The sequence below is a fragment of the Musca autumnalis genome, unplaced genomic scaffold (assembly GCF_047663935.1).
Source record: "Musca autumnalis isolate F117 unplaced genomic scaffold, ASM4766393v1 scaffold_4, whole genome shotgun sequence".
Classification (NCBI taxonomy): Eukaryota; Metazoa; Arthropoda; class Insecta; order Diptera; family Muscidae; genus Musca; species Musca autumnalis.
In genome coordinates this window covers 46,950,324-46,972,261 of record NW_027411977.1, presented here as the reverse complement: position 1 = coordinate 46,972,261, position 21,938 = coordinate 46,950,324, and the positions used below count along the sequence as shown (strand labels likewise).

General features: G+C 40.6%; 1 protein-coding gene across 1 annotated transcript; it reads right to left on the bottom strand.

The window, feature by feature from the left end:
* Positions 1 to 622: 622 nt before the first annotated feature.
* Positions 623 to 2,907, bottom strand: LOC141401647 (uncharacterized). Its single transcript, XM_073981982.1, has 4 exons — positions 2,527 to 2,907; positions 2,357 to 2,452; positions 1,500 to 2,297; positions 623 to 1,436 (listed from the first exon to the last, which is right to left on the bottom strand). Exons 2-4 carry the CDS (start codon positions 2,409 to 2,411, stop codon positions 715 to 717), a joined length of 1,575 nt encoding a protein of 524 aa, XP_073838083.1. The 5' UTR covers positions 2,412 to 2,452; positions 2,527 to 2,907; the 3' UTR covers positions 623 to 714.
* Positions 2,908 to 21,938: the final 19,031 nt, after the last annotated feature.

Genomic DNA, 21,938 nt, shown 5'->3' with positions numbered 1-21,938 from the left:
GTCCGATCTCACAATTTGGAGAGTTGACGACTTTTTGCTTTGGTTTTCAAAATAGTCAGGCTTTAATCCCACCAATAAATAAAAGTTGTTTTAATGAAATATTAAAACAACAACCATGGGATTTATCCTGACTATTTTGAACAGAAAAAGAAAATGATTTTGGAAAAGTCGAAAAATTTCGTTAGTTAAAAAAAGATTTTCCGACGCCCTAGTACCATTATATGGGGATTATACCGACTCATGGATCTATTTTGACGATGAGTCCTTCATTCTTTGAAAACGAATTTACAATCCGTAAACTTTCCAGCTGAAAAAGGACATTCTTAAACTCCTAGCAGCAACAGGTACGACCGCTTGATTACTGCTCTCTCAAAGTGAGCCAAAGCCATAAAATGTTTGTATAAGGAAATCAACCGATTCTCATTCTCTGTCAATTCTTATTTACTCAATTAATGATCTTGTCTCCTACCAAACTTGACTTCCACCAAACTCCTGGTTCAGCCTGATACCTTAGTCGCACCAGCTGAGCTTCCTAACTTTTGAGTCATCAAAGTTCGTATAATAAGCTCATCAATATCTGGTCTGCAAGAAAACGAAAACAGTGTGATTTCAAAACTAAATCTTTCTTCGTAATTCTTAAATCGCCTTTTATTGTTTTTTTTTTTGAAAATTACTTAAAAACTATCACTCCACAAAAAATAGTAAAACTAAATCTCACTTTTTCTTAAATTTTGCACTAATACTACGATACCGTGTTGTTGATGGAGTATATGGAATTGTTGTTGTTGTTGCTGCTCCGCTATTGTTATTATCACCCATGTCCTTTGTTAAAGCTGTTGCAGGACTACTGCTACTGACACTGGTACACTTTCTCAAACCAAATGGTCGCTTCACATCGAACATATTGCGTGTCTTGTTAATGGGAAAACGCATTTTATTCTTTAGCCAGCTGGTGAATGCCCGTTCATTGTCATGCATTTTACGCATCTCCTCTTCGGTTGTCTTAAGGGTTTCGTGCAGCAGTGAATGATGCTTACGACGTAACTTTTGTTCACGTTCCAAAAGTTGTTCACGCGACAAACCATATTCCGACAGATAGCCGGTATATTTGGGTAGCTTTTGTTGGGCATTTTTAAATTCGCAACAAGTTTTATAGTGTAGCTTGAGATCGGTAACTTCAGGGGGCGGTAGAAAACGTCGATTGCTGGTTGTGGTGTTATTGTTCTTATAGGGGGAGGTAGTGGAACCAACCATGTTGGAGTGTTTGGTTTTACGTTTAAATGAAAAACGCTTGTGAAACGGCATTCTACGCGAACGATGGCCGCCGCTACATTTATTGTCAGAGGAGGTTAGGGAGGCTTTGTCACAATCGAATGTGTCATCTGGGAGATACGATGCAACAATAATTGAAAGCTTATCATCCTCATCGTCGTCGTCTAAAATTATAAATAAAATAAATATTTTATTATATAAAATATTTTATTAAATAAAATAATCACCATCATCTTCATATTCTTGACGTTCAGTGTCTTGTTGTGAGGAATTCTGTAGGGGATTCTCCTCATTGTCGGTATCTTCTAACAAAGATTCATTGCAGTTGAAATCTAAGGTTTCCTCTTCATTTATCCCATCACCAGTAGGCAGATTTGCGTTATCATTGTCAATATCCTCCTCATTGTCTTCATTATCCGATATTAGTAGATTTGTTAAACTCTTATTATCCTGTTCATCCTCCTCACAATAATCAAAGGTGATTTGCTTTAACATTTTACGTTGCACTGTACCGGGACTTTCACAGCTATTGGCCGCTTCAATTTTGTTATCATTTTCCATATCCATTATAAGGATGTCTTCACAAATCTCTTCTATGGCCTCTTCAACGGGTGCAGCAGTCATCTCTTCTTCGTTTTCGTTTTCACCTTGAGTTTCTAAACATTCTTTGTGGCCTTCATGATTTTCTAGTTCAAGATCTGGATCTGTAGCGGCTTCCTCTTCTGTTATAATCTCCAATTTGGAAGGGACATTTTCATTTGTTACTTCATTTTCGTTTGCTTGAGTTTCTTCCTCTTCACTGTTTGCACCTTTTCCCAGTTTATCTTCCAATTCTTGTAGACTTATGCCGCTGAGAGGTTCATACACTTCCAGATTGGCAGCAAAACTGACTTTTCGACTACCATTCAAGGCCATTAATTCCAAATTGTTGTCACTATCGGCCTCATCATTCTGCTGGCCAAACAGTTCCTTGTTGGCCTCCTTTATTTTATCCACAATGTTGTACTCATTGACGGGTTTTAAAACTGAAAAAAAGATTTTTTATTTTAAGGCGATTCTCTTTCACGGTTGCTTCCATACTTACAATAGACCTCACAATCCTCATCTGATTCGGTTTCGTGCTCGTATGTCTCTGCCATGTCTTGGTTTCCTGGACTATTTGTTCAAACTGCGTGTTCAACTATTTGAATTACAAAAAACACATATCCTTTGACATGAATTGGAAACAACGATATGTCCCACTTCCCCATTTACCTTTCCGTCAAACTTCTCTCTTTGTTCGTTGTTGTTGTTATTCTTGGCAAATATTGGTTCCAATCAATTACAAGTCATGCACTTAATATTTTCGTTATTTTTATTACTTTTGGCATTTGTTCTTTTGCATGGTTTACATGAGTAATTTGGGTCATAAATTTACTTTTGGCTTTCCTTCTCCGTCTTCTTTCGACTTTGCCAAACTTCTTCACATGATGATTATGACGATGAGCATAGGTGGAGGCTTCTAACTTTTCGTAGTTTAATTCAATATTTTCCGTAGCGAAATCCTTTAACACTCTGTGCCCACAACTTTATTTTAATGTATCCGAATAACATTACGACTGGGAATTTGTTCGAAGGCATACCAACAGTCACACTAGCTTCGATACTATGCGACCAAGTTTTGTTCACCTGGGTAACCAAGGCGTAGTCAGTCAATAAATAAACAAATAAAACACGTTTTTTCATGTTTGATCGATGTACTGCGGAATTTCTCATTAACCCTGCATAACCTTAGAGCAGGGAATAAAGGATTGTTTTGTCTAGAATAGAATATCATTGACTTGAGTTCAAGAAAGCCACATTTTGTTCCTAACTTTTACCATAGTTTGGATGGCCAATAAAGTTCTCATAATCATTTTTTTCATATGTATGCACATTGTCTGTAAAAGTTGAACCAGCCAACCGTCTACGTTTGGTACTGTTCCTTCATGCGAGCAATAAACGCAACTAAGACATGTCATATCGACGTCAACGCCAAGTCAAATAAATGCACTCCCCAAAATGTTTTAGGAAATTGAATGCAAGTAACAGCAACCACTAATGCCACGGCAATCCCATGGCTGCCGGTTCTGTGCACCGGACTATTGCGATAGGAGTTATGTTGCTTCTTGTTGCGGCGGAGCATCTCCTAGAGTGTCTCCAACTTTGTCGTCGCAATGCGAGACACTCCAGCGGCAGCATCTAACACCACATATTGATGTTCAGCACCCCAAAAATGCATCAATCTTGCAAATCAATTGTTACGGTCTTCTTAAGAAAATCAGCGAAATCGTAGACTATGAGTCGAAGGTACATCATTGGGCATCGCGATACTGGAAACAAAGCTCACCGTCACCTGTAACTTGCAAGGTTGCGATGATTGTTGTTGTTTTGGTAGCATAGATTTGATGCTGAGTTGGCAACCGCTGGCCGAAACACTGTAGTTTCGGGTCAATCCGGTACGAAAGAACCTGCTGTCGTGGGATTGCCGTTGCGATAGCTAAAACGTTTTGCAAAAGGATCGTACAAGAAGCGGAGGAGTAGGAATTGTGTTCCTTATACATCAATCTGTCCAGTACAGACCTATCTCACTTGAGTTTGACTCCAATGACCCCTACATGGAGTGTATGTATGGGGTAATATCTCCGGAATTGTTTAACCTCTACATCTACTGTATTCCGTTCCATCCTGACGGCATTGATGTCGTTAAGTATGCGTATGAGTGTACGATCCTGGCATCAGGCACCTTCCCTGATGACATTTGTGAAAGACTGAACTCCTATTTGACCGATCTTACCACCTTTTTCCATGCAAGGAATATGCAGATATCCGTCACTCTGTTCACCACATGGACGGCGCAGATGAGAAGAGAGTTGAGTGTTTGGTCCGCGAATCTAAGTGACACGCTATGGAATAATATTCAAACTTGTCAGAATGCCACCCTGAGAACAGTTTCCTCATGACTCCAGTGGACCATTCATACGAACGCAGTTGCAGATGTCATAAGCAGCTGTAGTTTCAATGCGGTCCTCGGAGCACATCCCCCTTCTATCGCAGCTGAGGAGCGTCAACTGCCACGAGCAGCTTTGGCTCAACTACGATCGGGAAAGTGCAGCCGTCTAAACTCCTATTGGGCAAGGATACACAGCCCTGTGCAAAACATTTGTCCAACATGCGGCACAGGCCCGAACAACACACATTACCTTTTCAATTGTCTCGTCAAACCTTCCCTGATGACATTTGTGAAAGACTGAACTTCTATTTGACCGATCTTACCACCTTTTTCCATGCGAGGAATATGCACATATCCGTCACTCTGTTCACCAAATGGACGGCGCAGATGAGAAGAGAGTTGAATGTTTGGTCCGCGAATCTAAGTGACACCCTATGGAAAAATATTCAAACTTGTCAGAATGCCGCCCTGAGAACAGAAACAGTATGTCTCCTCATGACTCCAGTGGACCATTCATACGAACGCAGTTGCAGATGTCATAAGCAGCTGTAGTTTGAATGCGGTCCTCGGAGCACATCCCCCATCTATCGCAGCTGAGGAGCGTCAGCTGCCACGAGCAGTTTTGGCTCAACTACGCTCGGGAAAGTGCAGCCGTCTAAACTCCTATTGGGCAAGGATCGACGGCCCTGTGCAAAACATTTGCCCGAACAACACACATTACCTTTTCAATTGTCTCGTCAAAGCTACTCAACTTACTCCAGTGGATCTGTGGTTACATCGCATCAAAGCAGCCACGTTCCTGGAACTGGAGATTGATCCAGAACCAGATTAAGCAGAAGAACGAATATACAAACATGTAATATAAAACACAGTTACAACAACAACATTATGGCACCCGGTCTGATAAGTGGCGTATCCTGGAAACCCGTCATTTCTCTTGGCTCAGACTACATTCCTATCATCGTCCCCGTAAACAGACCACCCGACTTCATAACCTCTAAACGCCGTACTTTCTTGAACCATGGGAAAACAAATCCTCGGTTAGAGACACCATCACTGCAGCAGCCGACCAAATTTCCCAGCAGAGGCGACGCACACTGTCGCGAGTTCATATTAACTGTGGCCAATAATAGAAGGAGTTGTCGTAGGTGCATCAATTTTGGTACACGTTCCTTTAATTGACTTACAATCTTCAGGACAAAAAATTGGGATGGTCGGTCCACGTTTTAATATAGCCCCCAATGTAACCGTACCTCCCGATTTTCGGTATTTTGAAAGCTTTAGATGCAATGACCAAGCGAAAGTATTCAAATTTGGTGGTTAGTCTTCAGCAGAGGTATGAAACATTCCAACTGAGAATTTTGGGTGTAGGTCCACGTTTTGATATAGCCCCCATAGAACGGTACCTCCCGATTATCGGTATTTTGAAGATTTTAGCCTCATTATTACACCGAAATTGCTGAAATTTGGTATTTAGTCTTCGTTGGGGTCATACAACTTTCACTTTAAAAATTTTCTGCATAGGTCCACGCCTTCATATAGCCCCCATAGGACGGTACCTCCAGATTTTCAGTATTTTGGGGGTTTTAGCGTGATTATCACACCGAAATGGCTCAAAATTGGTATTAAGTCTTCGTTGGGAGCTTCCACCAGAAATCTTTCAGTGTAGGTCCTCGTCTTCCTATAGCCCCCATAGGACCGTACCTCCCCATTTTCGGTATTTTGAATGTTGTGGCCTCGATATCAATCCGAAATGACTGAAATTTGTTGTTCAGTCTTCATATTTTTTTGTGAGCTTATTGGATACATCAAACTCTTGCTATTCACTATTTTTAAAAAAAAATGATATTTTTAAAAGTCTCTCCTTTTAAAGCAAGATTACTTACTTACTTAGCTGGCCCATTACATTTGTTCTATAGGCCGAACTAAGAAAAGATCTCCATTTATCTCTGTCTATTGCTTCTCTTTCTGGAATACCGCGCCTTGTCATTTCTTCATCCACTTGTTTGCGCCATCTATTCTTTGGTCTGACAATTCTACGTGCACCGCCAAGCGGCTCATATTTATACGCCTTTTTAGCGGGTTCATCTTCACTCATCCTTATGATATGGCCTAGCCAACGCAATCGATGCATCTCTATACGTTTAACTATATTGATGTCGTTGTATAGCAGATACAGCTGGTAGTTTGTACGACGTCGTTATTCACCGTCAACGCAGATTGGTCTGTAGATCTTTCGAAGAATTTTTCTCTCAAACACGCCAAACACTGCCTTATCTGCTTGCGCAAGTATCCAGGCTTCGGAACCATACATCAGCACGGGTAGTATCAGTGTTTTGTAAAGCCTTATTTTTGTTTGACGAGATGTGGCTTTGTTTTTAAACTGCTTACTTAAGCCAAAGTAGCATCTGTTAGCCAAAACAATTCTTCTTTTTATTTCACAACTGATGTCGTTAGTTGTGTTTACGGCGGTGCCGAGGTAGACGAAGTCTTTTACTACCTCAAAATTATAGGAACCAACATCAACAGTTGGCCCGATCTCTATGGACGAATTTGCGCGTCGACACCAGCAATTTAGTCTTCCCGCCGTTTACCGCCAGACCCACTTTAGCAGATTCTCCTTCGACCTTCATAAAGGTATCTGTTACTTCTTTTACTGATCGTCCCATGATGCCTATATCATCAGCATAAGCAAGTAACATGTGGCTATTGGTGAAGATTTTGCCACTTCTTTTGACGTTTGCCTCTCGTATAACCTTTTCTAGCAGGATGTTGAAAAGATCACACGACAGGCTGTCTCCTTGCCTGAAAACTCTTTTGGTATCAGGTTCTTTCCTATTCTTCGGAGAGGTTCTTTCCTATTTTAACTGAGGATCTCGTGTCAGTTAAAGTCATTTTACAAAGCCGAATGAGCTTTGCGGGGATACCAAATTCAGAAATGGCCTGGAATACCTTTGATCGTAGTGGGCTGTCGAAGGCTGCTTTATAATCGACAAAAAGGTGGTAGGTGTCGATCTGTATCTCTTGGGTCTTCTTCAGGATTTGCCGCAGGGTAAATATCTGGTCAATGGTGGACTTGCCAGGTCTAAAGCCGCATTGGTATGGCCCAATTATCTCGTTGACCATAGGCTTTAGTCGTTCGCACAATATCCCTGATACGATCTTGTAGGCAATCAGGAGTAGACTTATGCCCCTATAGTTAGAGCATACAGTCTAATCCCCTTTCTTATGGACGGGGCACAGGATACTCAGGTTTTAATCGTCGGGTACTCGTTCTTCCTGCCAGATGGTGCTAACTAGCTGATGAATACACCTTATCAGCGTGTCGCCTCCGGTTTTGAACAGCTCGGCTGGTAAGCCATCGGCTCCTGCTACCTTATTATTCTTCAGCCGGTTTATTGCTGTCTTTACCTCATCTTGGCTGGGCGGTATACATTCAATACCATCTTCTGGGATTGGGACTGTGGTATCTTCGTCGTCTTCGCTGGACACCAACAGGTTTGAAAAATGCACTTTCCATATCCTGAGCACACTGGGATCAGTTACCAAATTACCTTGCTGGTCTCTGCAGGAGTAGGTGCCTGTACCAAAGCCATAAGTTTGATGCTTGACTCTTTGTAAGAATTTTCGACTTCATTCTGGCTCCTGTACATCTCGATTTTTTCACCCTCCCGCTTTTCCATCTTTCTCTTTTTCCTGCGGAAAAGACGTTTCTCCTCTCTCCTTTTCTCCCGATACCTTTCTCGCGCTGATATGTTATCGGGATGAGGAGTGCTTTCATAAAGCAATTGAGCTAGTTGAGTGGAATACGCTGTGGTTGTCTGTTGTGATTGCAGCTTACCGATGTCTAACTTTCGTGTTGTGTCTGTTCGTACTTTGTTTGCTACGTTTAACCGGGTGCGTACCTTTGCTGCAACTAGGTAGTGGTCCGAGTCTATGTTTGCTCCTCGGAACGAGCGCACATCCAACACGCTCGATGAGTGTCTTCCATCTATCACAACGTGATAAATTTGATTTCTTGTTTTCTGATCTGGAGACAGCCAGGTGCTCTTATGGATGTCGAGATGTTTAAATCTGGTGCTGCTAACTACCATGTTTTTTGCCGCTGCGAAGTCTATCAGCCTTATGCCATTGTCAGATGTTTCATTGTGGAGACTGAATTTTATGACTGTTGGGCCAAAGATAGTTTCCTTTCCAATTTTTGCATTAAAATCGCCTAGAATAATTTTAATGTCATGGGCAGGGCAACGGTCATATGTTTCTTCTAAGCGCTCATAAAATATGTCTTTGGTCTGTTCGTCCTTGTCTTCAGTGGGAGCATGAGCGCAAATAAAGCTGATGTTGAAGAATTTTGCTTTTATTCGAATTGTAGAAAGTCTTTCATTCACGGGTGTGAAGCTGGAGACCAAGTGTTCTAACCTCCGACCAATCCGCAACCAAACTCACGCTTTATGTCATGGCAGCTATAATAAAGTGAGTCACGTTTATGTGTTGTTGTGACGCCTTTCCCATTCCATCGTATTTCCTGTATGGCAGTAATGTCGGCCTTGTACTTTTCAAGTACATCTGCCAATGCGTAAACTGCACCTTCTCTATAAAGAGTGCGAACATTCCAGGTGCAGATTAGCAACTTTAGAGGGATTTGTTTTTCGTTTCTTTTGTTTTTTCATAGTAGGCTGCTTTTTCTAGGGGAGGGTTACTAACCCGGCGCCCAAACCCAAGTTTTTAACGTTCTTATGGGTGAACGCGCGGCACATGCTAACTCACTACCTTTAATGGGTGTTAAAGGCAGCTCCCCAGGTGACACCACGGTCCACTTGAGATGAGAAAGGGACCAAGATAAATCCTGGACTTTGCCATGTTAAAGCCGGTCAGGACCGTTCCTTGATATCCCTCATCCCCTACGTCACCCAAAGCAAGAATATTACATATTAATAAGCCCACAAAAATGTATGATGATCGGTTCATTCGTTTTCGCTCTATAACCAACACCGCAAAGCGCTTTGTTGAAATAGGGGGTAACCCCTGAGTGTGGTGGTCGCTGAAAAAGAGAAATGTTCGTCTGCAAACATCTGCAGCTAGAACCTTTATACGTTTGAAGTACTCAATTTTCACAATTCAAACAACAAATAATATCGACATACACTTATACAATGTTTTTTCGCACTCCACTAATTTTAAAATTTGGTTCACAAAATCGATGTACTAAGTACCACAGACTTGGGTAGCTGTAAACACCATATGATCACTATTTACTTACAAAGAAATTGAATCCATGTTTATTACATCCAAAGCAATTTTAAAAGTTTATCTAAGAACGATAAATTACTTTAAATATTAAAATTTTGGAGCATAATACAAGTTATTAATTTTAGTAAAATAAGGACAAAAATACATATTTCCAACAATTATCGGATTTGAACCTTCCCATGGATAAAACTACTTGACAAATCAATGCCATAATTTAAATTCCTTCAAATTGAAATGTTTACTATAAATTCTCATCAATAAATATGTATTCCGAAGTACTTGATTTTGACCATTTTTGCCCACGGTCGTGACACTGTGGGCCGCCATTTCAGCAACAATTATATGTTCCTATATTTTTTCACCATGGGAGCAGCAATATATCCGGGAATGCCTGCTTCGAGCTCTTTTGATCCGTGCTGAGATAGAGCAGACACTGTTCCGCTTGCCAGATCCGCATCCACCATATGCCAACTTCGGAACAATAAACGCTGCATCTAACACCACAAATTAATATTCAGTGCCCCAAAAATGCATCAATCATGCAATTCAATTGTCACGGTCTTCGAAAATCAGTGAAATCGTGGACTTTATGAGTCGAAGGAACATCATGGTCATCGCGATCCTGGAAACAAAGGTCACCGTCACCTGTAACTTGCAATGTTGCGATGATTGTTGTGGCAGCATAGGTTTGATGCTGAGTTGGCAGCCGCTGGCCGAAACACTGTAGTTTCGGGTCAATCCGGTACGAAAGAAACCGCTGCCGTGGGATTGCCGTTGCGATGGCTACAACGTTTTGCAAAAGGATCGTACAAGAAGCCGAGAAGTAGGAATTGTGTTCCTTATACATCAATCTGTCCAGTACAGACCTATCTCACTTTAGTTTGACACCAATGACCCCTGCATGGAGTGTATGTATGGGGGTAGCAGTAAAGTGTGGTACTGCCGAGGTAGAGCGTGCTTAATGTGTACATACCGCCGATGAATAGATATGCCCCACGTTGTATGCCCGATATTAGATCGCTGGTACTACGGGACTTCAAAAGCTAATCATGAGCTTTGGTATTCTGTCCAAGACAATGACCAGGGTTGTATAGCGCTGGCCGAGCAGTAGCTCAACATTTTACTCGGTCTGATAAATGACGTGTTCTGGCAAACCGTCATTTCTCTTGGCTCAGGCGACCGGCCTATCATCGTCTCCGTAAATGTACCACCCGACTTCATAACTTCTGAACGCCGTACTTTTCTGAACCATGGAAAAGCTGATTGCCAAGGATTCAGAGAATGTACCAATCACCGCTTCAGACAGCTGTTCATTCGCTCAGATCCTCGGGTAGTTGAAAGAATTTCCCGGGAAATAATCACAGCTGCAGCCGCTCTCTTGCCATTATAATACCCGAAATCAGACCAAATTTCCCAGCAGAGATGGTGGGACTAACAAATGAGCGTGATGAGCTTCATCGTACGAACCCTAAAGACTCAAGAGTTACTCTTGAAGTCAACAGGCAGCTGAAGGAATGCAACAATGCTATAGTATTAAGTAAATTGTTAGCAGCGGGGTTAAATCACATTCGAATCGGGGAATGACAAATCCGAAGAAGTACGTGTCTTATTGTAACCGGCATTTTATACTGCATCTCGAGAGTGATAGGGCGAAGGAAGTTCTGCTAGGGCGTATATAGCCCTATCAGCCGAAAAGGTATCACCACAATTTACCAAATGGAAATCGCAATGGCAATGCTCATGCAACTGGATGAACCCGCTGTTATGTAGTTGAAGCTTGGAGAGACGATAGGGTGGTCCCGCGAATCATATAGCCGGAATTCCCTCCCGTCACTACTAGCGAGGATTCTAGAGGCACAATACCGCGGCAGCGGGAGACCCGAAATCATATCGGCCAACCCAGCACCAAACCTATATTTCTACGTAGGTTTCTATGCTGCTACAATAACGTTATAGAGACACTAATACTCCCCATGATGAGAATCAGATTCGCAGTTGCCCAACATCAGCATGGAAACCGGAAAATGCACTTTACCACAATATCATTACACGCCATATCCACATACATATATGTACATATGGTATGGTGCAATTCCACACTCTCCAGACGGAATAACGATCGAAATGAATGCGGATACTTGTACGATATTGGTGTCGGATTCTATAGTGGATGACATATGTGATAGGGTAACAGACAGAACGTATCGAGACATGCTGCTGGTCAAATACCCGAAATGATACCAAATTTCCCAGCAGTGGCGCCGGATTTAGCAAATGAGAGTGGCCAACGCCAGTGACCCCAGAGTGAGGGAGCTGATACTGGAAGTTAACAGATTGGTCGGTCAGCAAAGTTTCAAAATTATCTGAAGGGTTGCAACATTGGAACCGGAATAAATGAATTGTGGGCAATGGTTTAGTCACTCTCCAACTCTGAAAAGAAGGATAACTCTCGAACGGATCAACCGATTCGGTCCAAATTTTGGCTTTCGTAATATTTTGCCCAAACTTAGTTTAAGTTCGAAGATGGGTTATATCGGCCCTCTCTTTCCGGTACCTCCCCCACAAAAGTAATATTAGATGAAATTCGAAGGTGGTGCTTATAGGTCCACTCCTTCCGGTACCTCCCCCACAGAAGTTCGAAAATATTCGCTTAAATGGTACGCGCGATATCTCATAGACGTAGCAACCGATTTGGTCCAAACTTTGGATCTCTAAATGTTTTGTCCAAATGTAGTTTATGTTCGAATGTGGACCCTATCCTACCAATCCTTGGGGTACCACCCACACAAATGTTCAACATTTTTGTGTGGTTAAGGGTCTGTTCGAGGATCCTTTAGAAATGTTTACCGAAGGATTTCCTAGTGGCCCTGTTTACAGCGATATCATGTTTTTCGTAGGCAAGTATGGTACAAAAGTCCTATCAATCGATATGCCCCGCAAATTTTTGAGCTTTAGTCTAATCCATATTTTTGTCGGTTCATACGCCCAGAATTTTGAAAACCCCCTAAATATATGTTTTTTTTAGGGAAAAAAGTGTTTAAATCCACACAGGCTGAGGTTATATCTCTGTCGGCAAAGCCAACTGATACTTTTTTACTTGTTTTCTCTACCTTTCCTATATTCCACCCCTTCCAGACGACATTTAAATCATTACGTAAGCGGATGAATGTACGATCTTGGCGTAGGAAACATTCTCTAATGTCATTTGTCATAGACTGAACTCTTACTTAACTGACTTTATCCCGCGAGGTATAGACAAATATCCACGGTTTTACCACAGGAGATGATCACAGAACTGAATGTCCTGGTCGATGGTAACCTATTCCGATCACAAAATACCTCCAAGATTCTAAGGGTTACATTCGATATTATATTTACGACGTCCGAGCATATCGAAACTGTGTCTAGCCGGCTGCACTTTGGGTGTAGAAAAAGATACCTTGTTGACCACATATAACGCTATAGGTCGGTCTAGGCACTGTGTCCATCAATCCTTCCCCTGTAGGAATTTAGACGTCTGAACGTAGTTGAACCAGAACTACTCTGGTTTGTCGTGGTACTTGACATTTTTTAGCTGCGATAGATGGCGGATGTACACCGAGGAGCGTATTCACACGGTAGTTGTTTATAGCATCGCTGGGCTTGCTATCGTTGAACCTTTCTCTCTCTGTATATTATGAAGATCCCTCCTGATATGTCTGGGTGGGGAATCCCACCACACTGTGATTAATAATAACCGAGCCAGTACACTCGGGAGCATGTCATTGTGTTTCCGTACTCGGAGAATTTTCGTCTCCTCATGTAGATGGTCGCGTTGCACTTATATGGCGCCGCATAGCTTACGGCAGATGACCTATCGCGTTATATTTGGTCAACAAGGTTTCTTTGTCTGCGCTCCAAGTGCTGTTGCTGCTATGGACTTGAGGATATTGTTCCTATATTCAGCTTATCGCATATAGCTGTGCCATACCCAGATGACTTGAACATGCTGTTTAATGCCACCAATGGAATTTTGGTGGTCGAAACTTTGTTACCATAGAACCAAAACATTCAATTCTGTGCTCATCTCCGCAGTCCAAGAGGTGAACAGAATGAAATTCTTTGCGAGGAAGAAGGTGGTAAGATCTATCAAATAGGAGTTTAGCCTTTCACAAATTACATTAGGGTAGGTACCCGGCGCCAACATCGTACAAAAATCTGCATACGTAATGATCTTAATACAGTATAGAGTGGGTGGAATCAGAGCTCCGATTTGCTAGATTTTACTCGCTAGTAAAAGGTACCTGCGAGTGGGAGTACTCGAAGAGTACGAGTTTTACAAGAACTTTACTCTCCCCTCCTTTGTTTAATTTGTAAGCACTCGTGAGTACACCAGGTGCAAAAATAAGAGTGGGAGTCATAATGTTCGAAATAGAGAGAGTAGAGTTTGCTCTAACATAATATCGAGTGAAAAAAATGATTTTTGTGTGTTCATATGTTTGGGTGTGTGTATAAGCGAACGGATTCTGTTTAATGGTGCTGTTTATTGAATGTGGAAAGAGCATGTTGAGAGGAGGCTGTTCGGAGATGCAAATGCGGTTGTTCGGAGGTTCGTAGTGGGGAAGTTCGGAGATTATTCGGAAGTTCAAAGGAGGTTGTTCGAAGATTCGGATGAGGTGGGTTGGTTCCGAACTTCCCTCAACCTCATTCGAAGCTCCAAACAACCTTCACCGAACCTCCCAACAACCTATGCTGTAGCTCAGATCATGCTGGTCAACCATCCTAAATTCCTATCAGGCTAGAATCATGCCAGGAGTGGAAGATATCTGCCCTCATTGCAGACAAGGATCGCACAACACGAAACATCTTTTTGCATGCCCATCACAACCCGCAGACCTACGCCCCATACATCTGTGGTTAAAGCCAGTAGAAGTGGCTAATTTCCTGCAGCTCCCAGCCTAATCCCGTCAGCACAATCCCAATCACATCCCAACTCACCCTCACAAGCATCCACACACATAACAACCTATCCATCCTCACACAAATCACCCTCCACACAGTACCGGCACACGTACAAACTTAATTCATACCACCATCTTATGAATCATTTCAGGGAAAACGAGACAGCCAAACTGTTAAAACAACAACAACCTTTGCTAAACCTCTGAACAACCTTCACCGAACCTCCGAACAACCTCATCCGAACCTCCTAGCAACCTCATCCGAACTTCCAAACAGCCTCATTTGAACCTTCGAACAACCTCCTCCTTTCAACATTCCCTTTCCAGCTTCAGTCCACAGCTACATCAACACCAGTTCGCGAATACACATACCCTCACACGCGAACACCAAAGGGACAAACAATTTTTATACCCTCAGCCCTTATGCTAAAGAGGGTATTTACACTTTGATATGACCAAAAATGTGCCTCATCGAAATAATGGTTTTAGACCCCAAGTATGTTTGTACGATATCCGTTTCAGACAATTTTGAGTAGATCTAGCAATGTCCGTCCATCTGTCTGTCTGGCTGGTGCGCACGATAACTCTCGAACGGATCAATCGATTCGGTTCAAATTTTGGGTATCGAAATATTTTGTCCAGATTCGATTTAAGTTCGAAGATGGACCATATAGGTCCACTCCTTCAGGTACTTCCCCCACAAATGTTCAAAAATTGTCGCAAAACTTGTGCGCACGATAACTCTTGTAGGGAATAACCGATTTGGTCCATACTTTGCACATCGTGCAAACTTAGATGAGGTTCCAATATGGACTCAATCGGTCCACTCCTTCGGCTACCTTCCACACAAAATTTCGAAATAGTTCAGTTTAGGACCTCGTCTCGAATCGCTTTGATTTTTGTTTACGCAAGTTGTATTCGCTGTCCTCTATACGAGGCTGTAAGTTTCATTAGGGGCAAGTCCATACTTCCTGAGTAAATAGCCTGAAAGTTACAAAAAACCCTATGACACCGTGTGTAGTGGTTGGAGCGCAAGATAACTCTCGAACGGATCTGCCGATTCGGTCCAAAATTTGGCTTTTGTAATATTTTGTCCAAACTTAGTTCAAGTTCAAAGATGGATTATATCGGTCCACTCCTTCCGGTACCTCCCCCACAAAAGTTGGAAAATGTTCGGAAAATTTATGCGTACGATAACTCTTGAAGGGAGTAACCGATTTGGTCCAAACTTTGCACATTATGAAATTTCTACCAGACTTAGATGAGGTTCCAATATGGACTCAATCGGCAAACTCCTTTGAGTACCTCCCACACCAGAGAAGTGCGCAAGTAGCTGATTTTGACACTCATAAGCCACATGCTGAAAAACAAGCGTATGTGCGGCTTGCTACTCTAAAAAATAAATACAAGTGTTGCTTGCCATTCTCAAAATATGTACGAGTGTGGCTAGCCACTCAAAAAATAAGTTATTTAAAAATGGATATTTTTTGACACTTGCGTATGCTTTGCCAAGTAGTTTTAAATACGCAATAACAATTTCTGTCTTACTTTTTTGCTCATTTCACATCAAGTAGTGTTTTCAACCCTTGTAATTCAACCGATTGTCTCGTGCTCTCCGAGAGAATGAGAGCTAAGATCATTTTCTAACACTGATTTTCAAACGTTAAAAGAACATGCAAAAGCACACATAACATTCCAAGCAAATAAAGAAAAGCATACACAAACGAAACAACAACAAATAAAATTACAATTGCTTATTTTTTGTAGTGTTGTGTGTGTGCTTCTACTTGATAAGCCAATTGACAAACTATCTACGATTGCGAGTTTTGTATACAGTGCAAAATACGATGGACACTTGTTTTACTTATTACTCACAAGCAACGATCTTGATGCGTCGTAAGCATTTTTTGTGGTGGTGGAAAAAATATCGAGTGCGAGAAAACACATGCGTTAAAAAAGCAAAAGGCCCAAAAAACTTGTGCGTGCTCAATTGGCTTACGGGGGCAAGTAACCCATTGATGATCTCTGTCCCACACAAAATTTCGGAGAGGTTCAATTTAGGACCTGCTCTCGAATCGCCTATTCACTGTCCCCTATATGAAGGTACAAGTTTCCACAGGGACAAGTCCATACTTCCTGAAAAAATAGCTTGAAAGTTGAAAAACAGACCCTATGACACCATGTTTATGGGTGGAAGCGCAAGATAATTCTCGAACGGAATTGCCGATTCCGGCCAAAATTTGGCCTTCGTAATATTGTTTCCAAACTTAGTTTAAGTTCGTAGATAAGCCATATCGGTCCACTCCTTCAGGTACCTACCCCACAAAAGTTCAAAAATATTCGGAAAAATTGTGCGCACGATAACTCTTGATGGGAGTGACCGATTTGGTCCATACTTTACACATTCTCATAAATCTACCAGATATAGATCAGGTTCGAATATGGACTATATTTGTCCACTCCATTCCGTACCTCCCACACAAAATTTTGGATAAGTTCATTTTAATACCTGCTATTGAATCACTTTGAGTTTTGTTGAAGCAACTTACATTCGCTGCCTCAATTACGATGGTAACAGGTGTTTCAGGGGCAAGTCCACACTTCTTGAAAAAACAGTCGAAGGGTGTAAAACCCCCCTATGACACCCCATGGTCTATGTCGGTCCATCCCTTTATGTACCTTTTCCGCAAAATTTTTTAACTTTAATCCTAATCAACATTTTTGCCGGTTCATCGACCAAAATTTTTAAACCCCCTTAATACATAAGTTTTTTTGTGAAAAAAAGTGTTTCAATTTGCACATGCTGAGGGTATATCTCTGTCGGCAAAGCCGACTGATTCTTTTTTACTTGTTTTTATTCGATTTTACTTGACTTTTCTCTTAGAGTAAAGAAACCCTTACTCTATTTCGAGCATTTCCACTCCCACTCGTATTTTCTTCCAAAATTCGCACTCCTCAAGTACTACTCGTACTCGTACATTTATTTTTTCTACTCGCACGAGTATTCGCGCTCAAATTAGAGCGAGTTTCAATCGCGAGTGGAATTGGAGCGAGTATTTCGGAGCTCTAGGTGGAATAACTGGCGTTTACACATTTAATTGATTATCCAACGTTTCTAACTTGGTGGCAGTGTAGTCAGCACGATGTCTTTAAACAGCGTGGAGTAAGAACGGCGTTAAGTTCGGCCGGTCCGAACTTGTTATACCCTCCACCAGGATTTGTATGGAAGTAAAATGGAATAATTTCCCTTCGTGTATGAAGAAGACAAAGTTCCAAATTTCAGCAATTTTGGTAAAAAAAATGTGGCTAATTTTCACAATAACCACATTCAGGAAGTACCGCTCTGTGGAGGCTATATTAAGACATGGACCTTAACCGACCGGGGAAAGTTTCAGTTTACCCCCAACGAAGACTAAGCACCAAATTTTAGCCATTTTGGTGGATTGTTGTGGCCACAACCTATAAAATACCGAAAATCGGGAGGTACCGTTCTATGGGGGCTATATGATGGTGGGGACCTATTCCGGCAAATTTCTGGAAGAAAGTTCTATACCCCCAACCAAGGTTAAGTACCAAATTTCAGCCATTTCGGTGGATTATTGTGGCCACAACCTTCGAAATACCGAAAATCGGGAGGTACCGTTCTATGGGGGCTATGTGAAGGCGTGGACCTATACCAACAAATTTCAGGTGGAAAGTTTTATACAGCCAACGATGACTAAATACCAAATTTCAGGCATTTTGGTGGGATAATGAAACTAAAACCTCAAAAATACCGAAAATCGGGAGGTACCATTCTATGGGGGCTATATAAAAACGTGGACCGATATATCCCATTTTCAATACCAACCATCCTGGAAGTAATAAAAACTTTTGTACCAAATTATGACGTTCTATCTTAAAAATTGCGAGCTGTATCTTGATTTCAACACACAGACGGACGGACAGACGGACATGGTTAGATCGACTTCGAATTTTATGCTGATCAATAATATATATACTTTATAGGGTCTCCGATGAATATTTCGATGTGTTACAAACGGAATGACAAATTTATTTATACCCTCCATATGGTGGAGGGTATAAAAATGAGTTGTTAAAAGTTACTAAATAGGGGACTGGTTAAGCCCAATACTAATATGTGTGAAAATAGCGTTCAGAGCTGCTGTAATGCTGTGCTGCTTACGGTAACCATGCTAATATCGCAACTAGATAGCTACTTCTGATGTTGGGGGAGAATTGGTCTAAAGTTTTCATAAAAAATTATATTTATAAAAAAACATCCTTTGAATAAATTACAAATGTACGCACATACATACATATGTTCATGTCTTATTACAAAACTTTTTTTTCCGAAAAAAATGGCGTATAAAGTATCCATATCCCTTTCTATTTCAACATTTACCACAACAGAAATTTCCGTTACGTGCTAATGATTCATTTGAAGAAATACATACTTACCGACGAATTCTTGGCAATTAAGGAACAAAAATAAACTTTTGGGCATTATTGCATTAATTGTGTTTTATGTTAATTTTATTTCTTCCTTTATTCGTTTAGAATTATAATTAAACCTACTTAATGATTACGTATGTATTAATGTCAGTATGTCTGCATGTGTGTGTTTTTTTGTTATTTTTATGTGTTAAGAATTTATTGCACAGGTTATTTATTTTCTTTTGTTTGCTTGTTTGTGGGGACTTTCTTATTTAATTCTATATATCCTTAAGCTCTAGAAAGTAGAAAGGAAGAAGAAAAAAAATGCAAATCATGATTTCCTTGAAATGAAGCTCGTAAGATTGTTGATTGTGTGATTAATTTTCAGTATGTGTATATTAGTGATGTTTGTCTTGTGGCAATAAAAACAATTGTTTTGTTTTGTTGTTTCTTTTGTATAATTTTTAGTGTTGAACTTTAGCTTTTTGGGTGTTTCTTAACAATTAAAAGTCATTGTACATTGTATGTTTGTTATTTTTTGCAAAATTTTTGCGAGTTCGTTAACATTTAAAGAACTTTTGAGGCGAAACAATTATATTTATTTCTTATTTTACTTCCATTTGGCACATGTTTTGAATGAGCGCTTTGTTGTTATAGGGGGTTTTATTAGCTTTATAATGTGATACTTTTGTAATCAATATTTTAAGGGGTTCAAATGTGTCATCTGCAGAAAACAAAAGATAATTTTATATTAGTGGTTTTAAAAATGGATCAGTGAATTTTAGCAGAAAAGTTAGTATCGATTGTTGAAAAATTAATTGAAATGAATAAAGCTTTTCTCTTAAATAACCCTCTCACTGATGCCTGTGACTTGGAACGAGGTTCCTGCTAATGTAAAATTTGAATTTTTTTAATTTGTCGGCAATTTGTTACCGCATGAGCTTTCTATTAAATATACCCATACTTTTTTTGTCCTTTGTGTGGGAACAGTAGCCTTTGTGGTCCACAATTTTGAATAAATCGCATCTAGGAAAACTTAAAAACATGGTCGATATTTAAAATATACATATGTAGAATACCGAAGACTGTGAGAGCTCTTCCATCTATATACATTTGGGAGGTCCTTTATCTGGAAAAGATCGTTAGGAACTCTCCTATCTATAGAACACCCTCAGAAGGTATTTTATCTATTAAAACTTTAATGGTGCTCTTTTTTACAAGAAATATTAGTGGTATTTTCTCTGTGGAAGACCGTTTGGAGGTATATTTACTATAGAAGACCGTTGAGAGATTTTCCTCCTTAAGGGTTTTCTATAGACCTCTTAAGGGTCTTTCATAAATAATCGACATCTACAGATAGTCGACCTTTTAAGGGTCATATATAGATAGTCGACCTCTTAAGAGTCATCTATAAATAGTCGAAATCCTAAGGATCTTCTTTAGATAGTCCGCCTTCTATGGGCCTTCTATCTCTTAAAGGTCATCTATAGATAATCGACCTCTCAAGGGTCTTCTATAGATAATAGACCTGCTAAGGGTCATTTATAGATAGTCGACCTCAGACCATAGAAGACCTCATATAGATAGAGGATCTCCTAATCGAAATGTATAGATAGTCGACCTCTTAAGGGTCTTCTATAGATTGTCGACCTCCTAAGGATCATCTATGGATATTCGACCTTTTAAGAGTCTTTCATAAATAGTCTACCTCCTAAGGGTCATCTATAGAAAGTCGACCTCTTAAGGGTATTCTATAGATAATCGATCGATCTGCAAGGGTTATTTATAGATAGTCGACTTCCTAAAGGTCTTCTAAACATAGTCGTCTTTAACGATATTCTATGGATAGCAGACCTATAGACCTTCTATAGATAGAGGACCTCCTAAGGGAATTCTGTAGATAGTCGACCTCTTAAGGGTCTTCTATAGATTGCCGACTTCCTAAGGGTCATCTATAGATAGTTGACCTCTAAAGAGTCTTCTATAGATAATCGATCGACCTGCAAGGGTCATTTATACATAGTCGACCTCCTAAAAGTCTTATATAGATAGTCGTCTATAAGGATATTCTATGGATAGAAGACCTCCTATAGATAGAGGGCCTCCTAAGGGAATTCTATAAATAGTCGACCTCCTAAGGGTCTTCTATAGATTTTCGACCTCCTAAGGGCCGTCTATAGATAGTCGACTTCTTAAGGGTCTTCCATAAATAGTCACTTCCTAAGGATCATTTATAGATAGTCGACCTCTTAAGGGTATTCCATAGATATTTGACCTCTTAAGGGTCATCTATATATAATCGACCTTCTAAGGGTCATCAATAGATAGTCGACCTCTTAAGGGTCTTCCATAAATAGTCGACTTCTTAAGGGGTTTCCAAAAATAGTCGACCTCTTAAGGGTCTTCTACAGATAGTGGACCTCTTAATGGTCATCAGTAGATAGTCAAAATCCTAAGGGTCTTCTTTAGATAGTCGACCTTCTATGGGTCATCTATAGATAGTAGACCTCTTAAGGGTCTTCTATAGATAATCGATCGACCTGCTGAGGGTCATTTATAGATAATCGAGCCCTAAAGGTCTTCCATAGATAGTCGTCTTTAAGGATATTCTATGGATAGAAGACCTCCTATGGACCTTCTATAGATAGAGGACCTCCTAAGGGAAATCTATAGATAGTCGACCTCTTAAGGGTCTTAAGGGTATTCCATAGACAGTTGACCTCTTAAGGGTCATCTATAGAAAATCGACCTTCTAAGGGTCATCAATAGATACTCGACATCTTAAGGGTCTTCTACAGATAGTCGACCTCTTAAGGGTCATCTATAGATAGCCGAAATCCTAAGGGTCTTCTTTAGGTAGTCGACCTTCTATGGGTCATCTATAGATAGTCGACCTCTTAAGGTTCTTCAACAGATAGTCCACCTCTTAAGGTATAGATAATCGAAATCCTAGTGGTCATCTATAGATAGTCGACCTCTTAAGGGACATCTATAGATAATTGACCTCTCAAGGGTCTTCTATAAATAATCGACCTGCTAAGGGTCATTTATAGATTGTCGACCTCTTA

Bases quoted from the DNA above. Each gene is read 5' to 3' on its own strand.
- LOC141401647 (XM_073981982.1), bottom strand. From the start codon at position 2,411: ATGGCAGAGACATACGAGCACGAAACCGAATCAGATGAGGATTGTGAG. The intron at 2,298-2,356 runs GTAAGTATGGAA...TCTTTTTTTCAG, and splicing joins TGAGGATTGTGAGGTCTATT to TTTTAAAACCCGTCAATGAG. The intron at 1,437-1,499 runs GTGATTATTTTA...TTATAATTTTAG, and splicing joins TCAAGAATATGAAGATGATG to ACGACGACGATGAGGATGAT.